This window comes from Mauremys reevesii, linkage group 22 (genome assembly GCF_016161935.1).
Source record: "Mauremys reevesii isolate NIE-2019 linkage group 22, ASM1616193v1, whole genome shotgun sequence".
NCBI classification, from domain to species: Eukaryota; Metazoa; Chordata; order Testudines; family Geoemydidae; genus Mauremys; species Mauremys reevesii.
In genome coordinates, this window is record NC_052644.1 from 21,274,243 (window position 1) to 21,295,455 (window position 21,213).

A 21,213-nucleotide genomic window follows, 5' to 3' on the forward strand; every position below is an offset into this window, starting at 1 on the left:
AGGATGATACTTGAGTGAAATAGTATCATTGCCTCTTGGAAGGTTGTGGTAACCGGTATCTGAACTGTTTAGTGGATAAGTTACCCTGTGCTAAGTGACAGGATGTTTGGGAGAAGGAGAGTTATGGTGATTGTTTTCCCAGGCCATAAGGCTGCTGGAAATGTACAAAAACCCTGGGACAGGATCCTGCTTCATCTCAGATCCACTTTGGGTTTCAAGAGGGGGAAACCTTAAGCGATAAGGATTGAGATTCCCCAGTCACTGGAGTCACCCTGAACATGGACATTGGACTGTAACCGCTGGACTATTTCTAAAAGGACTTTTGGCAACTACAAGCTCATCTCTGCTGTGTCTGATCCTCAAGAATTGAATTCAAGTCTGTCTGTACATGGATCTTTTAACCAACTCTCTCGCTCTTTTCTTTTTTAATAAATTTTAGCTTAGTTAATAAGAACTGGCTGTAAGTGTGTATGCTGGGCCAGATCCAAGTTATAACTGAACCTGGGTGTGTGGCTGACCCTTTGGGGCTGGAAGAACCTTTTCTTTATACGATGAGATCAGATTTTTTCAGTTCATCATCATCATATCTGACGTGTGTGTCTGGATGGAGGCCTGACGCTGGGCACGTTAAGGGAACTGCGGAGTTTGGACGTCTGAGTAACCAGTGAGGTGCTAGAGAAGCTGTTTTGTGCTGATTTGGTGAATCTAAGTATTGGAACAGCCACCAGCTCTGGGGGTTTGTCTGCCCCTGTTTGCAGTTCTCCCTGATGGAGTGACCTCAGCTGGCTCCCACGGGCAGCACCGTCACACCCCTCACTCCCGACCCGCAGCCCCTGCTAGCCCAGCCCTGGGCTCCCCCCAGCCCTGCCGGTGCCCCTCACTCCCGACCCGCAGCCCCCCGCCAGCCCAGCCCTGGGCTCCCCCCCAGCCCCACTGGTGCCCCTCACTCCTGACCCGCAGCCCCTGCTAGCCCAGCCCTGAGCTCCCCAGGGGGCTCAGCCAGGCATGGAGGGCGGAGAGTGCTGGGCAGAGAGGTTCAGGTCGGTCAGTCACCAGCCCCCCCCCCCACACACATGAGAGAGGGGTACGGGAGTGTGTGTGTGTGTGTGTGTGTGTGTGTGTGTGTGTGTGTGTGTGTGTGTAACCTCTGCCCGTGGAGGGGGGGGTAGGAGTGTGTGTGTCACCCCTCCCCATGTGAACCCTAAAGCCTTAAAGAGAAGAAGGTCACTAAAAAGAATCCAGCGACGCAGCATTTCTGTTCAACAGGGGCTCAGTCACCTTCATGTGAATTTGAAGGTTTGTGCTGCGTAGATCCCATTGGTTGTCGTTGAACTCGCCTGAATACGAGTAACTTCACCAGATGTCCCATATTCAGCACAGGGAAATACGGTCACCCTATGTGGAAGAACCCAGGAGTCCTGGTTCCCAGTCCCCTCCCCCCCCCCCGCTCTAACCACTAGACCCCACTCCCCTCTCAGAGCCGGGGAGAGAGCCCAGGACTCCAGTCGCTCCCCCTTCGCACTCAGAGTGGTCCCACAATGTGGTCAGATTAATGGCTACCACTCCCCGCCCCCCAGACACTGGTACCCCCCCCCGCCCCGTCCCCCAGATCTGGGAGGAAGGAGCCTGTTGAGGGGAGTTAATCAGGCTGGGGAGGGGAACAAGGACCAACCTATGAAAACAGGAGAGGAGGGACCCAGCCATTCTGGGCTGAAGGGCGGAGGGGGGGGCGAATCTGGGGCTGCCACCCCAGCCCAAAGCGATGGGGAGCCCGGAGATGGGGGGGCAGTTGCTGGCTCCTGGGTTCTCTCCACCGGGTTATATTTAATCAGAGCTTGACACAGACTCCCAGAGAGCGCCCCCTACTGACCAGCCCAGCGCCCCCTCGTGCCACCTAGGGCCATGGGGCCAGCCCCGCCTGCCAGGGGAAAGCACCCCCTGCTGGCCCCCCTGCCCCCTCCCTGCAGCCCAGCGCCCCCTGCTGGCCCCCCTCCCCCCTCCCTGCAGCCCAGCGCCCCCTGCTGCCCCCCACCCCCTCCCTGCAGCCCAGCGCCCCTGCTGGCCCCCACCCTCCCTGCAGCGCAGCGCCCCTGCTGACCCCACCCCTCCCTGCAGCGCAGCGCCCCTGCTGACCCCGCCCCTCCCTGCAGCGCAGCGCCCCTGCTGACCCCTGCCCCTCCCTGCAGCCCAGCGCCCCTGCTGACCCCGCCCCTCCCTGCAGCCCAGCGCCCCTGCTGACCCCCGCCCCTCCCTGCAGCGCAGCCCCTGCTGACCCCCGCTGCTCCCTGCAGCCCAGCGCCCCTGCTGACCCCGCCCCTCCCTGCAGCCCAGCGCCCCTGCTGACCCCACCCCTCCCTGCAGCCCAGCACCCCTGCTGACCCCGCCCCTCCCTGCAGCCCAGCGCCCCCTGCTGCCCCCCCCCCCTCCCTGCAGCGCAGTGCCCCCTGCTGACCCCAGCCCCTCCCTGCAGCGCAGCGCCCTCTGCTGACCCCCCCGCTGCTCCCGGCAGCCCAGCGCCCCCTGCTGACCCCCCTGCCCCTCCCTGCAGCGCAGCGCCCCCTGCTGACCGCCGGGATCTAGCCTGGAGATGGATAGAGAGCTCTTTAATGTTTTTAAGGAGGTAAATACTAATAGGAACTGTTTGATCATGGGGGACTTTAACTTCCTGGATATAGATTGGGAAACAAATGCTAGTAATAATAACAGGGCTCAGCTTTTCCTAGACGTGATAGCTGATGAATTCCTTCATCAAGTAGTTGCTGAACCGACGAGGGGGGATGCCATTTTAGATTTGGTTTTGGTGAATAACGAGGACCTTGTTGAGGAAATTGTTGTAGGGGACAACCTTGGCTCGAGTGATCATGAGCTAATTCGTTTCAAAATAAATGGGAGGATAATCAAAATTGCATCTGAGACTAAGGTATACGATTTCAAAAGGGCTAACTTTCCTAAATTAAGGCGACTAGTTAGGGAAGTGGATTGGACTAACATATTTAGGGATCTAAAGGCAGATGACGCCTGGGGTTACTTCAGGAGTAAGTAGCAGGAGTTGTCAGAGGCATGTATCCCGAGAAGGGGAAAACGGCTCGTAGGTAGCAGTTTTAGACTGAGCTGGATGAGCAAGCGTCTCAGAGGGGTCATTAAGAAAAAACAGAAAGCGTACAAGGAGTGGAAAATGGGAGGGATCAGCAAAGAAACCTACCTTATTGAGGTCAGAGGGTGCAGGGAAGCAGTGAGAAAGGCAAAGAGCCGGGTGGAGATGGACCTAGCGAAGGGGATTAAAACCAATAGCAAAAGGTTTTTTAGCCATATAAATAGGAAGAAAACCAAGAAGGAAGAAGTGGGACCGCTTAAAACTTTAAACGGAGTGGAGATCAGGGATAATCTTGGCATGGCAAAATATCTGAACGAATATTTTGCCTCGGTCTTTAATGAGGCTAATGAAGGGCTAAGGAATAGTGACAGAGGGACTGATGGGAATGAAGATATGGGGGTAGACATTACGGTATCTGAGGTAGAAGCCAAACTCGAACAGCTAAACGGAAGTAAATCGGGGGGCCCGGATAATCTTCATCCTAGAATATTAAGGGAATTGGCGAGTGAAATTGCAAGCCCGTTAGCGATGATTTTTAATAAATCTCTAAACTCGGGGGTTGTACCGTTTGACTGGAGATTAGCTAATATAGTTCCTATATTCAAGAAGGGGAAAAAAAGTGACCCGGATAACTACAGGCCTGTTAGTTTAACATCTGTAGTATGCAAAGTCATGGAAAAAATTTTAAAGGAGAGAGTGGTTACGGACCTTGAGGCCGATGGCAACTGGGACAAATTACAGCATGGATTTACGAAAGGTAGATCGTGTCAAACCAACCTGATCTCCTTCTTTGAGAAAGTAACAGATTTTTTAGACAAGGGAAATGCGGTGGATCTAATATATCTTGATTTCAGTAAGGCGTTTGATACGGTACCGCATGAGGAATTACTGGTTAATTTGGAAAAGATGGGGATCGAAAGGAAAATCCAGAGGTGGATAAGGAGCTGGTTAAAGGGGAGACTGCAGAGGGTCGTATTGAAGGGGGAACTGTCCGGTTGGAGGGGGGTTACCAGTGGAGTTCCTTAAGGTTCGGTTTTGGGTCCGATTTTATTCAATCTATTTATCGCTGACCTGGGAACCAGGAGTAGGAGTGGGCTGATAAAGTTTGCGGATGACACCAAGTTGGGAGGTATTGCCAATTCGGAAAAGGATCGGGATATCCTCCAGGGAGATTTGGATGACCTTGTAAACTGGAGTATTAGTAACAGGATGAAATTCAATAGTGAGAAGTGTAAGGTTATGCATTTAGGGATGACTAACAAGAACTTTAGTTATAAGCTGGGGACGCACCAGTTGGAAGTAACGGAGGAGGAGAAGGACCTAGGAGTCCTGGTTGATCGCAGGATGACTATGAGTAGGCAATGTGATGTGGCCGTTAAAAAAGCTAATGCGGTCTTGGGATGCATTAGGCGAGGTATTTCTAGTAGGGATAAGGAGGTGCTAGTCCCGTTATATAAGGCGTTGGTGAGACCTCATTTGGAGTATTGTGTGCAGTTTTGGTCTCCCATGTTTAAGAAGGATGAATTCAAACTGGAACAGGTACAAAGAAGGGCCACTAGAATGATCCGAGGAATGGAAGGCCTGTCGTATGAAAGGAGACTTGAGGAGCTCGGTTTGTTTTCCTTAACCAAAAGAAGGATAAGAGGAGATATGATTACACTCTTTAAATATATCAGAGGGATAAACACCAGGGAAGGAGAGGAATTATTTCAGCTCAGTGCTAATGTGGACACGAGGACAAACGGATATAAATTGTCAGTCAGGAAATTTAGGCTTGAAATTAGACGAAGGTTTCTAACCATCAGAGGAGTGCAATTCTGGAACAGCCTACCGAGGGAAACAGTGGGGGCGAAGGACCTCCATGACTTTAAGATTAAGTTAGATAAGTTTATGGAGGAGATGGTATGATAGGATAACGGGCTTAGTCAATAGGTCAATTAAGTGCCACACTGGTAATTAGTACAATGGATCAATGATAGGATATTGTTAGCCTTTTTCCAGAGGGTCTGGCTGGAGAGTCTTGCCCGCATGCTCGGGGTTCAGCTGACCGCCATATTTGGGGTTGGGAAGGAATTTTCCTCCCGGGAAGATTGGCAGTGGCCCTGGAGGTTTTTCGCCTTCCTCCGAAGCATGGGGCAGGGGTCGCTTGCTAAGGAGTGGGTGGAGCGGCTTATGTGGCCTGCATCTTGCAGGAGGTCAGACTAGATGATCATAATGGTCCCTTCTGATCTTGAATTCTATGATTCTATGATTCTATGACCCCCGCCCCTCCCTGCAGCGCAGCCCCCCCGGCTGCCCCCCCGCCTCCTCTCTGCAGCCCAGCGTCCCCTGACCCCGCCCCTCCCTGCAGCGCAGCGCCCCCTGCTGACCCTGCCGCCTCCCTGCAGCCCAGCGCCCCTGCTGCCTCCCCGGCCCCTCCCTGCAGCGCAGCGCCTCTGCTGACCCCGCCCCTCCCTGCAGCCCAGCGCCCCTGCTGCCTCCCCTCCCCCTCCCTGCAGCGCAGCGCCTCTGCTGACCCCGCCCCTCCCTGCAGCACAGCCCCTCCTGCTGCCCCCGCCCCCTCCCTGCAGCCCAGCGCCCCTGCTGACCCCGCCCCTCCCACCAGCCCAGCGCCCCCTGCTGCCCCCCCCCCCCCTCCCTGCACCGCAGCACCTCTGCTGCCTCCGCCCCTCCCTGCAGCACAGCCCCTCCTGCTGCCCCCGCCCCTCCCTGCAGCCCAGCGCCCCTGCTGACCCCGCCCCTCCCGGCCGCCCAGCGCCCCTGCTGCCTCCCCTCCCCCTCCCTGCAGCGCAGCCCCCCCTGCTGCCCCCCCGCCCCCTTTCTGCAGCCCAGCGCCCCTAGAGCCGCCCTGGGGCCATGGGGCCTGCCCTGCCTGCCAGGGGACCCCCGCCCCCATCTCCGCCCCCCGCTCCAGGGGGCCGGCCGCGCTCCACTAGGCTGCAGCCTCACCCTGAGCAGCAATGGCTGGCACCCGGCCAGCAACGCAGCCTGGCACGGCCCCGGCCCATTAGCCGTGTCGTTATCACGCTCGGCATCAGGACGCGGTGTTAGCGACCAGCTGACTCAGCCGGCCGGGGGAAGGGAGCCCTGGGTGGAAAGGTGGGGGCTTGGGAGGGGGGCGCTCTCCCCTGGCAGGCAGGGCTGGGCCCAATGCCCCGGGGTAGTGCCAGGGACACTGGGCTGCCGGGAAGTGCCAGGTCCAGAGGGGCCGGGAGGTGCCAGGCCTGTGGGTGCCGGGGCTGGGAGGTGACAGGCCTGTGGGTGCCGGGGCCGGGAGGTGCCAGGCCTGTGGGTGCCGGGGCCGGGAGGTGCCAGGCCTGTTGGTGCCGGGGCTGGGAGGTGCCAGGCCAGTGGGTGCCGGAGCCGGGAAGTGCAAAGCCCCGATGGCAGACACGCCAACCAAGGCACAAATTCAGCGCTGTCCCCACCCCCGGAGGCAGGGCTCCGATCCCCTCCCATCCGCCAGGTGCAGCCGAGCCCAGGTGCTCCGAGCAGTGGAACCTGCTGGCAGCCGCGGGCTGGATCCATCCTGCTGACAGGTGCGGCCGGGCGGGCTGGGAGCGATGGAAGGAGCGAGCCCAGGTGGGGGGTGGGGGGATGAAGGCAGGAACAGAGAGTCCAGGGGAAGCGGGGGACGTCCTGCCCCACCCAACGAAGGGGGATCTCTGGGCTGAGGTGGTTGGAACAAGGGAATGGGAGAGGGGACTGGATCCTTGCTGAGAGGGGATAGAGGACCCAGGAGTCCTGGCTCCCAGCCCCCCCCCTCTAACCACTAGATCCCACTTCCCTCCCAGAGCCAGGGAGAGAACCCAGGAGTCCTGACTCCCAGCCCACCTGCTCTAGCCACTAGATCCCACTTCCCTCCCAGAGCCAGGGAGAGAACCCAGGAGTCCTGGCTCCCAGCCCCCCAGCCAAGATAGCTTGTGTGTCTCTCCTAGTGGCTGGCGAAGGGTTACTAGGAAGGAAGAACTATCTGGGGTGGGAGGAGGGGGGAGAATTTGGCTCCCCTCTGTTCCTTCTCACACCCCCACCCCGTTCCGGGCCGGGTGGTACAATCCCATGGCTGAGGTTGGAGGGGAGAAAGAATCCAGCAAAAAATAGACCGAGCCGACCTTCCACCTTCTCTGGGGCAGGGGAGTGCAAGCTAGTGGTTAGAGCGGGGGGGGGGGGGCGGGGAGCCAGGACTCCTGGGTTCTCTCCCTGGCTCTGGGAGGGGAGTGGGGGCTAATGTTTAGAGCTGGGGGCTGGGAGCCAGGACGCCTGGGTTCTCTCCCTGGCTCTGGGACGGGAGTGGGGGCTAGTGGTTAGAGCTGGGGGACGGGAGGTGATTCCCAGCTCTGGGGAGGGGGGGGTTGGTGCGGGGAGGGCTCAGCGCCTACCCGGGATTGTGTCACGCTCCTCACAGACGCCAGCGTTTCGTCCACCTGGGAGGAATTTTCCTTATGTGCTTTTTATCTGTTCTCATCTGAGACTGAACAGGAAATTCCCCCCCCACCCCCACCCCCACCTCCCGCCCCCACCCCAGCCTGGCCACCCACAGTCCCGCCCCCACCCCCGCGCCTGTCGGGGTCCAAAGGGGACGATGGCACAAAGAAGCCCAGTGCCACATCGACCCCGGCCCACTCCCCCAACCCTGCACTTAACCCACAGGAGCTGGGGGGGGCAGGGCTGGGCTGGCAGGGGCTGCGGGTCGGGAGTGAGGGGCACCGGCAGGGCTGGGGGGAGCCCAGGGCTGGGCTAGCAGGGGCTGCGGGTCGGGAGTGAGGGGCACCGGCAGGGCTGGGGGGAGCCCAGGGCTGGGCTAGCAGGGGCTGCGGGTTGGGAGTGAGGGGCACCGGCAGGGCTGGGGGGAGCCCAGGGCTGGGCTGGCAGGGGCTGCGGGTCGGGAGTGAGGGGCACCGGCAGGGCTGGGGGGAGCCCAGGGCTGGGCTGGCAGGGGCTGCGGGTCGGGAGTGAGGGGCACCGGCAGGACTGAGGGGGCAGGGCTGGGCTAGCAGGGGATGCAGGGGGCTGCAGGTCGGGAGTGAGGGGCACTGTGGGAGAGGGGGAGGGGGACGGGCAGTGGGAGGGGAAAACACAGTTGCTCTGACAGCTCTTGCCTGGCCCGGTGTCGGCTGGTGGCTGAAGGGGCTGATCCGGGGTCAAGGGGCTTCGGCCCCCCAGAAACTGAGTGACTCTGCTCCCCTCCCCCGACATGCGGCTGGAGCTGGGGTCCCCTGGCCCCTGGGCTGGGCTCTGGGGAATGGGGGTCATTGGTCCTGGGAGACCCTCTCCCGTCTCCTCACACCATCCCCGCCATTTCTCTCTTCCCTCCACTCACTCACCACCCGCCCCGCCTGCTCCTCCTCTCCCCAGGCTGGGACCTCCGTCCCTCATCACCGCTGGGAGCCATGACTGCCCCGGACTCCTGGGTCCCCTTCCGGCTGCCCCTCCAGCTCAGCCTCTACCTGCTGGCCATCATGACCTTCTCCTTCCTCATCCACCTACGCAGCTGGTTCCCCACCGCAAGGCAGAGGCTCCCCTACCCGATTGCCACGGACAGGTCCCCAACCACGCCCCCCACCACAACCCCCGCCACGGAGCGCGGCATGTGGACCGTGAACTCCATCGGGCGCCTGGGGAACCAGATGGGGGAATACGCCACCCTCTACGCCCTGGCCAAGATGAACGGGCGCCAGGCCTACATCCTCCCACAGATGCACCAGCAGCTGGCGCCGCTCTTCCGCATCACCCTGCCCGTGGTCTCCAGCGACGTGGTCCGGAGCGTCCCGTGGAGGAACTATGGGCTCCACGACTGGATGTCGGAGGAGTACAGGCACATCGAGGGGAAATACGTCCGGCTGACGGGCTACCCCTGCTCCTGGACCTTCTACCACCACCTCCGGCAGGAGATCCTCCAGGAATTCTCCTTCCACGACCACGTCAAGGAGGAGGCCAACCGGTACCTGGCCGGGCTGCGTGGGCAGCGCCGGAATGTGACCTACGTGGGCGTCCACGTCCGGAGGGGGGACTACGTCCGGGTGATGCCCCAGGTCTGGAAGGGGGTGGTGGCGGACAAGGCCTACCTGGAGAAGGCCATGGGCTACTTCCGGGCCAAGTACCAGGAGCCGGTCTTCGTGGTGACCAGCAACGGGATGGAGTGGTGCCGGGAGAACATCAACGCCTCGCGGGGGGACGTGTATTTCTCGGGGGACGGGAAGGAGTCGTCGCCGGGGAGGGACTTTGCTCTCTTGGCCCATTGCAACCACACGATCATGACCATCGGGACCTTCGGCATCTGGGTCGGCTACCTGGTGGGTGGGGAGACTGTCTACTTGGCCAACTACACCCTCCCCGATTCCCCATTCCTCCGGGTCTTCAAGCCTGAGGCCGCCTTCCTGCCCGAGTGGATCGGGATCAATGCCGATCTCTCCCCGCTGCTGGGTAGGACATAGGGGCAGAAAGGATCCAGCCTGCAGGCCACCAGCAGGATCCAGCTGGGGTAGGCGGCCCTGGGGAGTTTAGGAGGCATCAGCATGGACCTTGGTCAGGCATGGGGGCGGGAGGGGGGGGAGAAATCAAGACGCTGTGGGTTGGTTCTGCCGACCTTCCCCTAGGAGTCACCAAATGGGTCCATCATGAGGCTGAACAGTTAAAACTTGCTCCTCGGCCAGCTCTTTTAAAACTCTTGGCTGTAAGTTATTGCAACAATTTAAAATGTCTCACTTTGATAGCTGCTGTTCAGCCGCCTCCTCAGATATGAGCAGAATGGAAAGAGCCATTAGCATCACTGTATGATACGACATCATGTGTTTTATTCCCCCAAACACAAAACAAAAATATTTATTGAACTTTTCTGCATTACTGATAATTCTACCATTTCCATCTAAAATGGACCAGGATTCTTTTTGTTGCTAATATAATTTTTTAAAAACAGCCTCCTTATTGTCTTCACCACTGTGGGCCATAGAATGCGCCATGTGTCCCTTTGCTTCCCTTATCAATTTTCTACCATTCCTAGCTTCTGGTTTATATGCTGTCCATTTCCCCCGTCCTTCCATTTGTTATTGCCGCTTTCACTTCCCCTCTAAACCAGGTCAGCCTGTGACCAGTGTGACCTTCCTCCTCAAGTGTGGAATTGTGGCTGCCCGGGCACCTAGTCAGGTGTTTGGTAAACAATCCCCAATCAATAGCCTCATGGGTCGGATTAAATTCTTCCTCCAGGCTGCTTCGGTTCCTAATTCTTTTCAGCTTAGTGAAACTGACCCTTTGACACCAGGACTCCTGGGTTCTATCCCCGGCTGAGTGGGGCAGGTTCAGCAGGGCTCTGTGAGTGGGCGCATCCTGGGCTATAAATCGGCCCCAGTGTGTGCGTGGCACAGGGCTGTAAAGGCAGAACGGCAAAGCAAATGATAAGCTCTTACAAGCAACAATAAAATCGTAGTGACAAGGCCCCACCCCTCCGCCAGCGCCCCACCCCCACGGCCAATCCCTCACCCAGAGTTCCCCGCCATATGGACCTAGCCCAGCCCTAGCCAGGGAGCGCCCCACTGAATACCGCCCTTCCGTGTCTGCCAAGAAGAGAACCCAGGAGTCCGAGCTCCTCCCTCTCTCTGTAATCACTTGCTCTTGGGCCAGGAGGAAGGGAGGGGTGGAGCCCAACCCTGGGGGGAATTTACCCCCACCCCCCACGGGATTGATAGACAGTTCAGCAGCCGTGACCCATTAGCGCCCTCCCCCCACCCTGGAAGAACCCAGGCGTCCGGCCTCCCTCTGCCTTGGCAGGGCCAACCCTGTGGGCAGCAGGGGTGGCTGAATCTGGGGGCGGCAGAGTGGGGGGGATCTCTCTGTCCGTCACCAAGACAAACCACATGGGAGGTTTGGGCCAGCGGCGGGAAGGCGAGCGCCCCCAGCCCCCCGCCTGTCTGTAACGCCCGGGCTCTGTGGCTGGCGTGGGCCCCGTGCTGGGGTGGGGGAGGCCAGGGGAAGGGAAACCGGCTCTAACCACTCGACCCAGCTGCCGAGCGACGGCCGATCCACCCCAGCTGGGAGCCCCTCCTCCAGGTTTTGTGGCCTCTGCAAACTTGATCTGTGAGGCTTGAATATTTTCTTCCGCGTCATTGACATGAACAAGCTCAGAGTCTAGAAATGCCCCCCGTCTCCCCGTCCCCCTGCCCCTCGATGGCACGTCTCCATGTGCAGGTACATTCTGAGAGCTGCCAGTTGGGCGGCTGCGACTCTGTTTAACACACTCATTTCCTGACGTTCCTGTTAATCAGTCACCAGCTCCCGCGCCTTCCCGACATCTGCAGATGTGACACCAACCCTGTGACCTTCCTCCACCGACCGTGCGACCACAGCGACAGAGGCTAGCCCGTTAGTGTGACGGGGTCTAGTTTCCATAATCCCACGCTGAGGAATTATGGCACCCTCCTTTCATTCTTCATCAATCGAGTTCCGTATCAGCCACCCCATTATCTTCCCCGGGACCGAGGTCAGGCTGACAGGCCCATAATTACTCGGGTCGTCCCATTTACCCGTTTTAAAACTTGCCACAATGTGAGCTTTCTTCTGGACCTGCCGCAGGGCAAAATCAACATAAGCAGTGTCGTTAATTCCTCAGCCAGCTCTTTTCAAACTCTTCCATGCATATTACTGCGCCCTGCTGATATTAAAATGACTCACTTTTGTAGCTGCTGTTTGACATCCACCTGAGCAACTAGTGGAATGGAAAGTGTGTTAACATCATCATATGCTATGACATCATCACCTGTTTCGGGTTTTTTTTTTCCAGACACGTAAGTATTTATTGAAAATTCTACCTGGTCTGTAGTATTGAAAATTCTACCATTTCCATCTAAAAGGGATCAATGCCATTCTCAGGATACTTTTTTGTTCCTAATATACATTTAAAAAAAAAAAAGATGGTATGGTCTTTAACTTTGCTTGCCACAGATGGCGCCGTGCATTCCTTTGCTTCCCTTATCAATTTTCTACAATCCCTAGTTTCTGAATTATATATATTACTATCCATTTCCCCTTTCTTCCATTTGTTATTTATTATTTTTATAGCTCCCCTTCAGCAGTGGGGAGAGATCGGCGTCAATCCCAATCCACTTGGGCAGGAAGAATGCCAAAGGCTTGAATCTCCACTGGAAGGGGGAATCGGGGAGCAAGTAGTTGGCCAAATAGATGGTCTCCCCACCAGCCAGGTAACCGGCCCAGATGCCGAAGGTCCCGATGGTCATGATCGTGTGGTTGCAATGGGCCAAGAGAGCGAAATCCCTCCCTGGCGACGACTCCTTCCCGTCCCCCGAGAAATACACGTCCCCCCGCGAGGCGTTGATGTTCTCCCGGCACCACTCCATCCCGTTGCTGGTCACCACGAAGACCGGCTCCTGGTACTTGGCCCGGAAGTAGCCCATGGCCTTCTCCAGGTAGGCCTTGTCCGCCACCACCCCCTTCCAGACCTGGGGCATCACCCGGACGTAGTCCCCCCTCCGGACGTGGACGCCCACGTAGGTCACGTTCCGGCGCTGCCCGCGCAGCCCGGCCAGGTACCGGTTGGCCTCCTCCTTGACGTGGTCGTGGAAGGAGAATTCCTGGAGGAGCTCCTGCCGGAGGTGGTGGTAGAAGGTCCAGGACCATGGATAGCCCGTCAGCCGGACGTATTTCCCCTCGATGTGCCTGTACTCCTCCGACATCCAATTGTGGAGCTCGTAGTTCCTCCACGGGACGCTCCGGACCATGTCGCTGGAGAGCACGGGCAGGGTGATGCGGAAGAGCGGCGCCAGCTGCTGGTGCATCTCCGGGAGGATGTAGGCCTGGCGCCCGTTCATCTTGGCCAGGGCATAGAGGGTGGCGTATTCCCCCATCTGGTTCCCCAGGCGCCCGATGGAGTTCACGGTCCACATGCCGCGCTCCGTGGTGGGGGGTGTGGTGGGGGGCAGGATGGGAGACATGGCTGGGGGCTGCCCCATGGCATTGGAGGAGGGGAGCCTCTGTCCACTGGCAGGGAACCAGCTCCTCCAGTAGACGATGAAGGAGAAGGTCATGATGGCCAGCAGGAAGATGGAGAGCCGGAGGGGTGGCCAGAAGGGGACCCAGGAGACCAGGGATGCCATGGTGAGGTGAAGGGAAGGAGGTTCCGGTCTGGGGAGAGAGGGGGGAGGAGCAGGGGAGGAGCACAGGAGGGGTCTTCCAGGCCCAAGTCCTGCTGTTCCCAGGGTCCCAACTCAGCTGCCTCTGCATCCCCCGATCTTAGCCCTACTGGTGCCCCTCACTCCCGACCCGCAGCCCCCTGCTAGCCCCACCCTCCCCCCCCCCAGCCCTGCCAGTGCCCCTCACTCCCGACCTGCAGACCCCTGCTAGCCCCACCCTCCCCTCTCCAGCCCTGCCAGTGCCCCTCACTCCCGACCTGCAGCCCCCTGCTAGCCCCACCCTTCCCCCTCCAGTCCTGCCGGTGCCCCTCACTCCCGACCCGCAGCCCCTGCTGGCCCCGCCCTGGCTTAGTGCAGGTGCTGAAGGTCAAGGCCGAGGGGGCAATTTCCGCTTTCTTTTCTGATCAAAGCAGAGGAAAAGCAAACACTAAAAATTCCTCCTTGGAGCCAGGACAATCCCTGGGGACCCAGTGACCTTGAGAAAGGTTGGGGGAGTCCCAGCCCCACTGGTCCCACCACTAGAGCCCACTCCCCTCCCAGCGCTGGGGAGGGAACCCAGGAGTCCTGGCTGCAAGCCCCCGGCTCTAACCACTAGACCCCACTCCTCTCCCAGAACCGGGGAGGGAACCCAGGAGTCCTGGCTCCAAGCCTGGCTAGTGTCTCGATCTTGTGTCTTCCAGCCAGTATAAGAGTCTGCGCAGAACCAGGCCACGACCAGCCCACCTAGGGCAGGAAAAGGGTCGTGGGGGTCGATCACAGGGGCTGGGAGCCAGGACTCCTGGGTTCTCTCCCTGGCTCTGGGAGGGAAGTGGGGTCTAGTGGTTACATCAGCCGGCCCCAGCCCCCCTTTTTCATTCCCTCCTTATGACCCCCCCATCCCAATGGCCCCAGCTTAGGCCCATTCCCGAGACACAGGGGCAGGAGGGTCCCCACTGCCCCGTCTCTCCCCCGCCCCCTGGGCGCTGCCCCCGCCCCGCCTGCCGGGCCTCACCTGGCTGCAGGATCCAGCCCCAGGCCAGCGGCTTCCTCGGGTCCAGGCTGAGGTGACGGGTGGTGGCTGGGCCCGGGCTGGATGGGAGGGGACCCGCCTCGGGCTGGGGAGGGCCCGTGGGTCCCTGCCCCCAGGGGTGGGGACTAGGGAGAGGCCGGACGGAGCCGGGCGCCAGGGGTTGGCTCCCAGCCTCTGCACTGCCCCCCATGTCCCTCCTTATGGGGCAGGGTCACGTAGCTGAAACCTGGAGCCCCCTGGGGAGCATGAGCCCCCCCAGCACCGCCCTGGGACCCCCGACTGCCAGGGGAGAGCGCCCCCTGCTGCGCCCCGAGCCTGCTCGTGACACGGGGCCCCCTGGTGGAGCTTGGGAGCTCTGCAGGGCAGGGACAGCAGCTCCTGCACCCCCCCCCTGCTCTAACCACTAGCCCCCACTCCCCTCCCCGCTAGAACCCAGGCGTCCTGCCTCCCAGCTCCCCCACCCGCCCCCAGGGGCTCCTGGGACAGACACAATCGCTTTTAGAAATATCTTTATTCCAACCATGTTTTTTTCCCCCTTTAAAAGGGGATTTACTCCCCCATCCCCCAAAAAACCCCCGACACAAATGCCCAGCGGAGCTCCTCCCCCGCCCGCGAGGCCCCCCCCCCAGAGGGGGGGCTGGGAACCCCCTCAGGCCCCACCCTCCCTTCCCCAGAGCTTTGCACCCTGTGCCCCTAGCACCAATTCATCCCCCCCCATCCTGGGATCAGCTGTGGGGGTAGGTCGGGGGGGTGAGTCACCCCATATTTCCAGTCCCAACCCCTCCTCCACTGCAGAGCCCCCCCTCCCACCCGGAAGAACCCAGGTGTCCGGCAACCCTCTGCCTTGGCAGGGCCAACCCTGAGCCCCAAGGGGGTGTGGGGAGCAGGGGCTGCTGAATTGGGTGGGGGAATCTCTCACCAGCACAAGCCACGTGGGAGTTTCAGGTCAGCTGGGCTGGAACAGGAGGTTTCCCCCCACCCTGTCCGCAAAGCCTGGGCTCTGTAGGCCCCACGGCGGGGGTGTGGGGCAGGGAAGTGGGGGGCTGCACCCTGGCGGGGGGGGGGCTGCCTGGATGCTTCAGAAATGGCTTCGCCTCCCTCCCCTAGTGAGGTAGGTGAGTGTGAAACCCATTTTGCAGATGGGGAAACTGAGGCACAGAGGTGATGTGACTGGACCCAGGAGTCCTGCCTCCCACCCCCCACTTTCCCCTCCCACCCCACTCCTGTCCCACAACTGGAGTCTGACTGCAGGAGTCCTGGCTCTCAGCCCTCCCCCCTCAACCACTAGACCCTGCTCTCCTCCCACAGCTGGAGCCAGAACCCAGGAGTCCTGGCTCCCCCCCCCATCTTCTACTGCCCCCACTGTCCATTGGACCCAGCTCCCAGCCCCCCACTACAGAGAACCCTAAAGACTACGTCATGCAATCGGGGTGGGGGGTGTTCAGACCCCCCTTTAACCAGCCTGGGGTCACCCCCCCCTCCACCTCGCAAGCCAGTAAGGGAGCAAGGAACACAAAGCTCTGGGGAGTGCTAGAAATTAATCCCTTTGGGCCCCCACCCCCCAGATCAGCCCCCAGGATCAAAATCCACCAGCTGGGCCTCAGGATCGAAAATTGATGCGATCGCAAACGACCCCAGGAGCTTTCAATGGAGTCAGGCCAGGCTCCTTTTTCGGGGGGTTGGGGGGAGCCACCTGGGCCCCCCCATGGGGGAAAGTTTTTTTTATCAAACACAATTCTCCCCTCACCCCCTGACTCCAGCAGCTGGGGATTGAGGGAGAAAAACCGCAGAACTAGCACCAGAGATGGAGAAGATGGGGAGAGGAAGGGCCCCGCCCCCCCGTGGGGTTAATCGGCCCTTGCTCCATTGGGGGCTGGCCCCATTGAGTCCAACGGGGCTCCGGCCCAGTGACACCGGGGGGGGGGGGAGGGAATCTGGCCCCTCCAATCTAAACACAAGGGACGCCTCTGAGGTGAGGACGGGGGGATCAAACCGAGCCCCTAACGAGATCAACTAACGAACTCACCCCCCTGTACAGCCCGGGGGGGAACCCAGGCGTCCTGGGCCGGGCAGCATCTGAACGCCACCCTGTGCCCCGGCCGCAGGGCTGGCCTGCCGAGGGCTAAGGATGCTGGGGAGACGGGGGCCATGGGATTTGGGGTGCCCTGTGTGCAGCCTCCCAACTCTAGGGGGTGCATGGGGATGCCAGGCAGTGGGCTGGTGCCTCCCCAGGGCATCTGGCCCAGTCCCCACCGAAAGCCTGAGCCAGGGTCTGGGTGTTGTACACAGCTGGGGGCAGGACAGGGCAGACCTGTGCCCCACGGCCGGGGGGCAGGCGGGGGGTAGGAGTCCCCCCATCCCCATGCCCAGCGCCCCACTTTCCAACCACTTCTCCCTCTGGGGTGAGATCAGGGCCTGGCACCCTGAGCCAGCCGGTCCCCTGGAGCCAGGCCAGCGCCCCCCAGGGGGGACAGGCCCCGAACCCCATTCCCTGCCCCCGAGCCAGCCAGTCCCTGCCCTGGGGCCGGACCCAGGCCAGCGCCCCCTAGAGGGGAAAGGCCCCACGTCCCAGTAGCCTGTTCGCATCCACCCCCCTTATCAGGCCTGGGGCCCCCTGTCCGACTGACTATAAATAACCCCCCCGGGGCCGGTTCCACCCCACTTTTGTAGCTGCTGTTTGACATCCACCTGAGCAACTAGTGGAATGGAAAGTGTGTTAACATCATCATATGCTATGACATCATCACCTGTTTTGGGTTTTTTTCCAGACACGTAAGTATTTATTGAAAAATTCTACCTGGTCTGTAGTATTGAAGATTCTACCATTTCCATCTAAAAGGGATCAATGCCAGTCTCAGGATTTTTCTTTGTTCCTAATATACATTTTTAAAAAACCACGGTATGGTCTTTAACTTTGCTTGCCATAGATGTCATCATGCATCCCTTTGCTTCCCTTATCAATTTTCTACAATCCCCAGTTTCTGATTTATATATATTACTATCCATTGCCCCTTTCTTCCATTTGTTATTTATTATTTTTATAGCTCCCATTCAGCAGCGGGGAGAGATCGGCGTCAATCCCAATCCACTCAGGCAGGAAGACGGCCGCAGGCTTGAAGACCCGGAGGTAGGGGGAATCGGGGAGGGTGTAGTTGGCCAAGTAGATGGTCTCCCCCCCAGCCAGGTAACTGGCCCAGATGCCGAAGCTCCCGATGGTCATGATCGTGTGGTTGCAATGGACCAAGAGAGCGAAATCCCTCCCTGGCGACGACTCCTTCCCGTCCCCCGAGAAATACACGTCCCCCCGCGAGGCGTCGATGTTCTCCCGGCACCACTCCATCCCGTTGCTGGTCACCACGAAGACCGGCTCCTGGTACTTGGCCCGGAAGTAGCCCATGGCCTTCTCCAGGTAGGCCTTGTCCGCCACCACCCCCTTCCGGTCCTGGGGCATCACCCGGACGTAGTCCCCCCTCCGGACGTGGACGCCCACATAGGTCACGTTCCGGCGCTGCCTGCGCAGCCCGGCCAGGTACCGGTTGGCCTCCTCCTTGACGTGGTCGTGGAAGGAGAATTCCTGGAGGAGCTCCTGCCGGAGGTGGTGGTAGAAGGTCCAGGAGTAGGGGTAGCCCGTCAGTCGGATGTATTTCCCCTTGATGTGCCTGTACTCCTCCGACATCCAATTGTGGAGCTCGTAGTTCCTCCACGGGACGCTCCGGACCATGTCGCTGGAGAGCACGGGCAGGGTGATGCGGAAGAGCGGCGCCAGCTTCTCGTGCATCTCCGGGAGGATGTAGGCCTGGCGCCCGTTCATCTTGGCCAGGGCGTAGAGGGTGGCGTATTGACCCATCTGGTTCCCCAGGCGCCCGGCGGGGTTCACGGTCCACATGCCGCGCTCCGTGGCGGGGGGTGTGGTGGGGGGCAGGATGGGAGCCATGGCTGGGGGCTGCCCCATGGCATTGGAGGAGGGGAGCCTCTGTCCTCTGGCAGGGAACCAGCCCCTCCAGTAGACGATGATGGAGAAGGTCATGGTGGCCAGCAGGAAGATGGAGAGCCGGAGGGGCGGCCAGAAGGGGACCCAGGAGACCGGGGATGCCATGGTGAGGTGAAGGGAAGGAGGTTCCGGTCTGGGGAGAGAGGGGGGAGGAGCAGGGGATGAGCACAGGAGGGGTCTTCCAGGCCCGAGTCCTGCTGTTCCCAGGGTCCCAACTCACCTGCCTCTGCATCCCCCGATCTTAGCCCTGCCGGTGCCCCTCACTCCCGACCCGCAGCCCCCTGCTAGCCCCACCCTCCCCCTTCCAGCCCTGCCGGTGCCCCTCACTCCCGACCCGCAGCCCCTGCTGGCCCCGCCCTGGCTTAGTGCAGGTGCTGAAGGTCAAGGCTGAGGGGGCAATTTCCGCTTTCTTTTCTGATCAAAGCAGAGGAAAAGCAAACACTAAAAATTCCTCCTTGGAGCCAGGACAATCCCTGGGGACCCAGTGACCTTGAGAAAGGTTGGGGGAGTCCCAGCCCCACTGCTCCCACCACTAGAGCCCACTCCCCTCCCAGCGCTGGGGAGGGAACCCAGGAGTCCTGGCTGCAAGCCCCCGGCTCTAACCACTAGACCCCACTCCTCTCCCAGAGCCGGGGAGGGAACCCAGGAGTCCTGGCTCCAAGCCTGGCTAGTGTCTCGATCTTGTGTCTTCCAGCCAGTATATGAGTCTGCGCAGAACCAGGCCACGACCAGCCCACCTAGGGCAGGAAAAGGGTCGTGGGGGTCGATCACAGGGGCTGGGAGCCAGGACTCCTGGGTTCTCTCCCTGGCTCTGGGAGGGAAGTGGGGTCTAGTGGTTACATCAGCCGGCCCCAGCCCCCCTTTTTCATTCCCTCCTTATGACCCCCCCATCCCAATGGCCCCCAGCTTAGGGCCCATTCCCGAGACACAGGGGGGCAGGAGGGTCCCCACTGCCCCGTCTCTCCCCCGCCCCCTGGGCGCTGCCCCCGCCCCGCCTGCCGGGCCTCACCTGGCTGCAGGATCCAGCCCCAGGCCAGCGGCTTCCTCGGGTCCAGGCTGAGGTGACGGGTGGCGGCTGGGCCCGGGCTGGATGGGAGGGGACCCGCCTCGGGCTGGGGAGGGCCCGTGGGTCCCTGCCCCCAGGGGTGGGGACTAGGGAGAGGCCGGACGGAGCCGGGCGCCAGGGGTTGGCTCCCAGCCTCTGCACTGCCCCCCATGTCCCTCCTTATGGGGCAGGGTCACGTAGCTGAAACCTGGAGCCCCCTGGGGAGCATGAGCCCCCCCAGCACCGCCCTGGGACCCCCGACTGCCAGGGGAGAGCGCCCCCTGCTGCGCCCCGAGCCTGCTCGTGACACGGGGCCCCCTGGTGGAGCTTGGGAGCTCTGCAGGGCAGGGACAGCAGCTCCTGTACCCCCCCTGCTCTAACCACTAGCCCCCACTCCCCTCCCCGCTAGAACCCAGGCGTCCTGAATCCCAGCTCCCCCACCTGCCCCCAGGGGCTGTCGGGACAGACACAATCGCTTTTAGAAATATCTTTATTCCAACCATGTTTTTTTCCCCCTTTAAAAGGGGATTTTCTCCCCCATCCCCCAAAAAACCCCCGACACAAATGCCCAGCTGAGCTCCTCCCCCTCCCGCAAGGCCCCACCCCCAGAGGGGGGGCTGGGAACCCCCTCAGGCCCCACCCTCCCTTCCCCAGAGCTTTGCACCCTGTGCCCCTAGCACCAATTCATCCCCCCCCATCCTGGGATCAGCTGTGGGGGTAGGTCGGGGGGGTGAGTCACCCCATATTTCCAGTCCCAACCCCTCCTCCACTGCAGAGCCCCCCCTCCCACCCGGAAGAACCCAGGTGTCCGGCAACCCTCTGCCTTGGCATGGCCAACCCTGAGCCCCAAGGGGGCTGTGGGGAGCAGGGGCCGCTGAATTGGGGGGGGGGAATCTCTCACCAGCACAAGCCACGTGGGAGTTTCAGGTCAGCTGGGCTGGAACAGGAGGTTCCCCCCACCCTGTCCGCAAAGCCCGGGCTCTGCAGGCCCCACGGCGGGGGTGGGGGGCAGGGAAAGGGGGCGCTGCACCCTGGCAGGGGGAGGGGGGCTGCCGGGATGCTTCAGAAATGGCTTCGCCTCCCTCCCCCAGTGAGGTAGGTGAGTGTGAAACCCATTTTGCAGATGGGGAAACTGAGGCACAGAGGTGACGCGACTGGACCCAGGTACAGCTGGGGTTGGGACCCAGGAGTCCTGCCTCCCACCCCCCACTTCCCCCTCCTGTCCCACAACTGGAGTCTGACTGCAGGAGTCCTGACTCTCAGCCCTCCCCCCTCAACCACTAGACCCTGCTCCCCTCCCACAGCTGGAGCCAGAACCCAGGAGTCCTGGCTCCCCATCTTCTACTGCCCCCAGTGTCCTTTGGACCCAGTTCCCAGCCCCCCACTACAGAGAACCCTAAAGACTACGTCATGCAATCGGGGTGGGGGGTGTTCAGACCCCCCTTTAACCAGCCTGGGGTCACACCCCCCACCTCCCAAGCCAGTAAGGGAGCAAGGAACACAAAGCTCTGGGGAGTGCTAGAAATTAATCCCTTTGGCCCCCCCACCCCAGATCAGCCCCCAGGATCAAAATCCACCAGCTGGGCCTCAGGACCGAAAGTTGATACGATCGCAAACGACCCCAGGAGCTTTCAATGGAGTCAGGCCAGGCTCCTTTTTCGGGGGGTTGGGGGGAGCCACCTGCCCCCCCCATGGGGGAAAGTTTATCAAACACAATTCTCCCCTCACCCCCTGACTCCAGCAGCTGGGGATTGAGGGAGAAAAACCACAGAACTAGCACCAGACATGGAGGAGGAGGGGAGAGGAACGGCCCCGGCCGCGGCCCCCCCAGGGTTAATCGGCCCTTGCTCCATTGGGGGCTGGCCCCACTGAGTCCAACGGGGCTCCGGCCCAGTGACACTGGGGGGGGGGGATCTGGCCCTTCCAATCTAAACA

The 21,213-nt window shown here is 60.6% G+C and overlaps 3 protein-coding genes across 3 annotated transcripts; 1 reads left to right on the plus strand and 2 right to left on the minus strand.

Annotated features, from left to right (window-relative positions):
• Positions 1–6,572: 6,572 nt before the first annotated feature.
• Positions 6,573–9,578, plus strand: LOC120388318 (galactoside alpha-(1,2)-fucosyltransferase 2-like). Its single transcript, XM_039510093.1, has 2 exons — positions 6,573–6,633; positions 8,450–9,578. The coding sequence occupies exon 2, from the start codon at positions 8,485–8,487 to the stop codon at positions 9,526–9,528; it is 1,044 nt and encodes a 347-aa protein (XP_039366027.1). The 5' UTR covers positions 6,573–6,633; positions 8,450–8,484; the 3' UTR covers positions 9,529–9,578.
• A 2,449-nt stretch (positions 9,579–12,027) lies between these two features.
• LOC120388311 (galactoside alpha-(1,2)-fucosyltransferase 2-like) lies at positions 12,028–13,197 on the minus strand. Its single transcript, XM_039510085.1, has one exon. It carries the CDS (start codon positions 13,195–13,197, stop codon positions 12,127–12,129), a length of 1,071 nt encoding a protein of 356 aa, XP_039366019.1. The 3' UTR covers positions 12,028–12,126.
• A 4,024-nt stretch (positions 13,198–17,221) lies between these two features.
• Positions 17,222–19,596, minus strand: LOC120388309 (galactoside alpha-(1,2)-fucosyltransferase 2-like). The gene is made up of 2 exons (XM_039510083.1): positions 19,243–19,596; positions 17,222–18,366 (listed from the first exon to the last, which is right to left on the minus strand). Exon 2 carries the CDS (start codon positions 18,336–18,338, stop codon positions 17,268–17,270), a length of 1,071 nt encoding a protein of 356 aa, XP_039366017.1. The 5' UTR covers positions 18,339–18,366; positions 19,243–19,596; the 3' UTR covers positions 17,222–17,267.
• Positions 19,597–21,213: the final 1,617 nt, after the last annotated feature.

Bases quoted from the DNA above. Each gene is read 5' to 3' on its own strand.
- LOC120388309 (XM_039510083.1), bottom strand. From the start codon at position 18,338: ATGGCATCCCCGGTCTCCTGGGTCCCCTTCTGGCCGCCCCTCCGGCTC.
- LOC120388311 (XM_039510085.1), bottom strand. From the start codon at position 13,197: ATGGCATCCCTGGTCTCCTGGGTCCCCTTCTGGCCACCCCTCCGGCTC.
- LOC120388318 (XM_039510093.1), top strand. From the start codon at position 8,485: ATGACTGCCCCGGACTCCTGGGTCCCCTTCCGGCTGCCCCTCCAGCTC.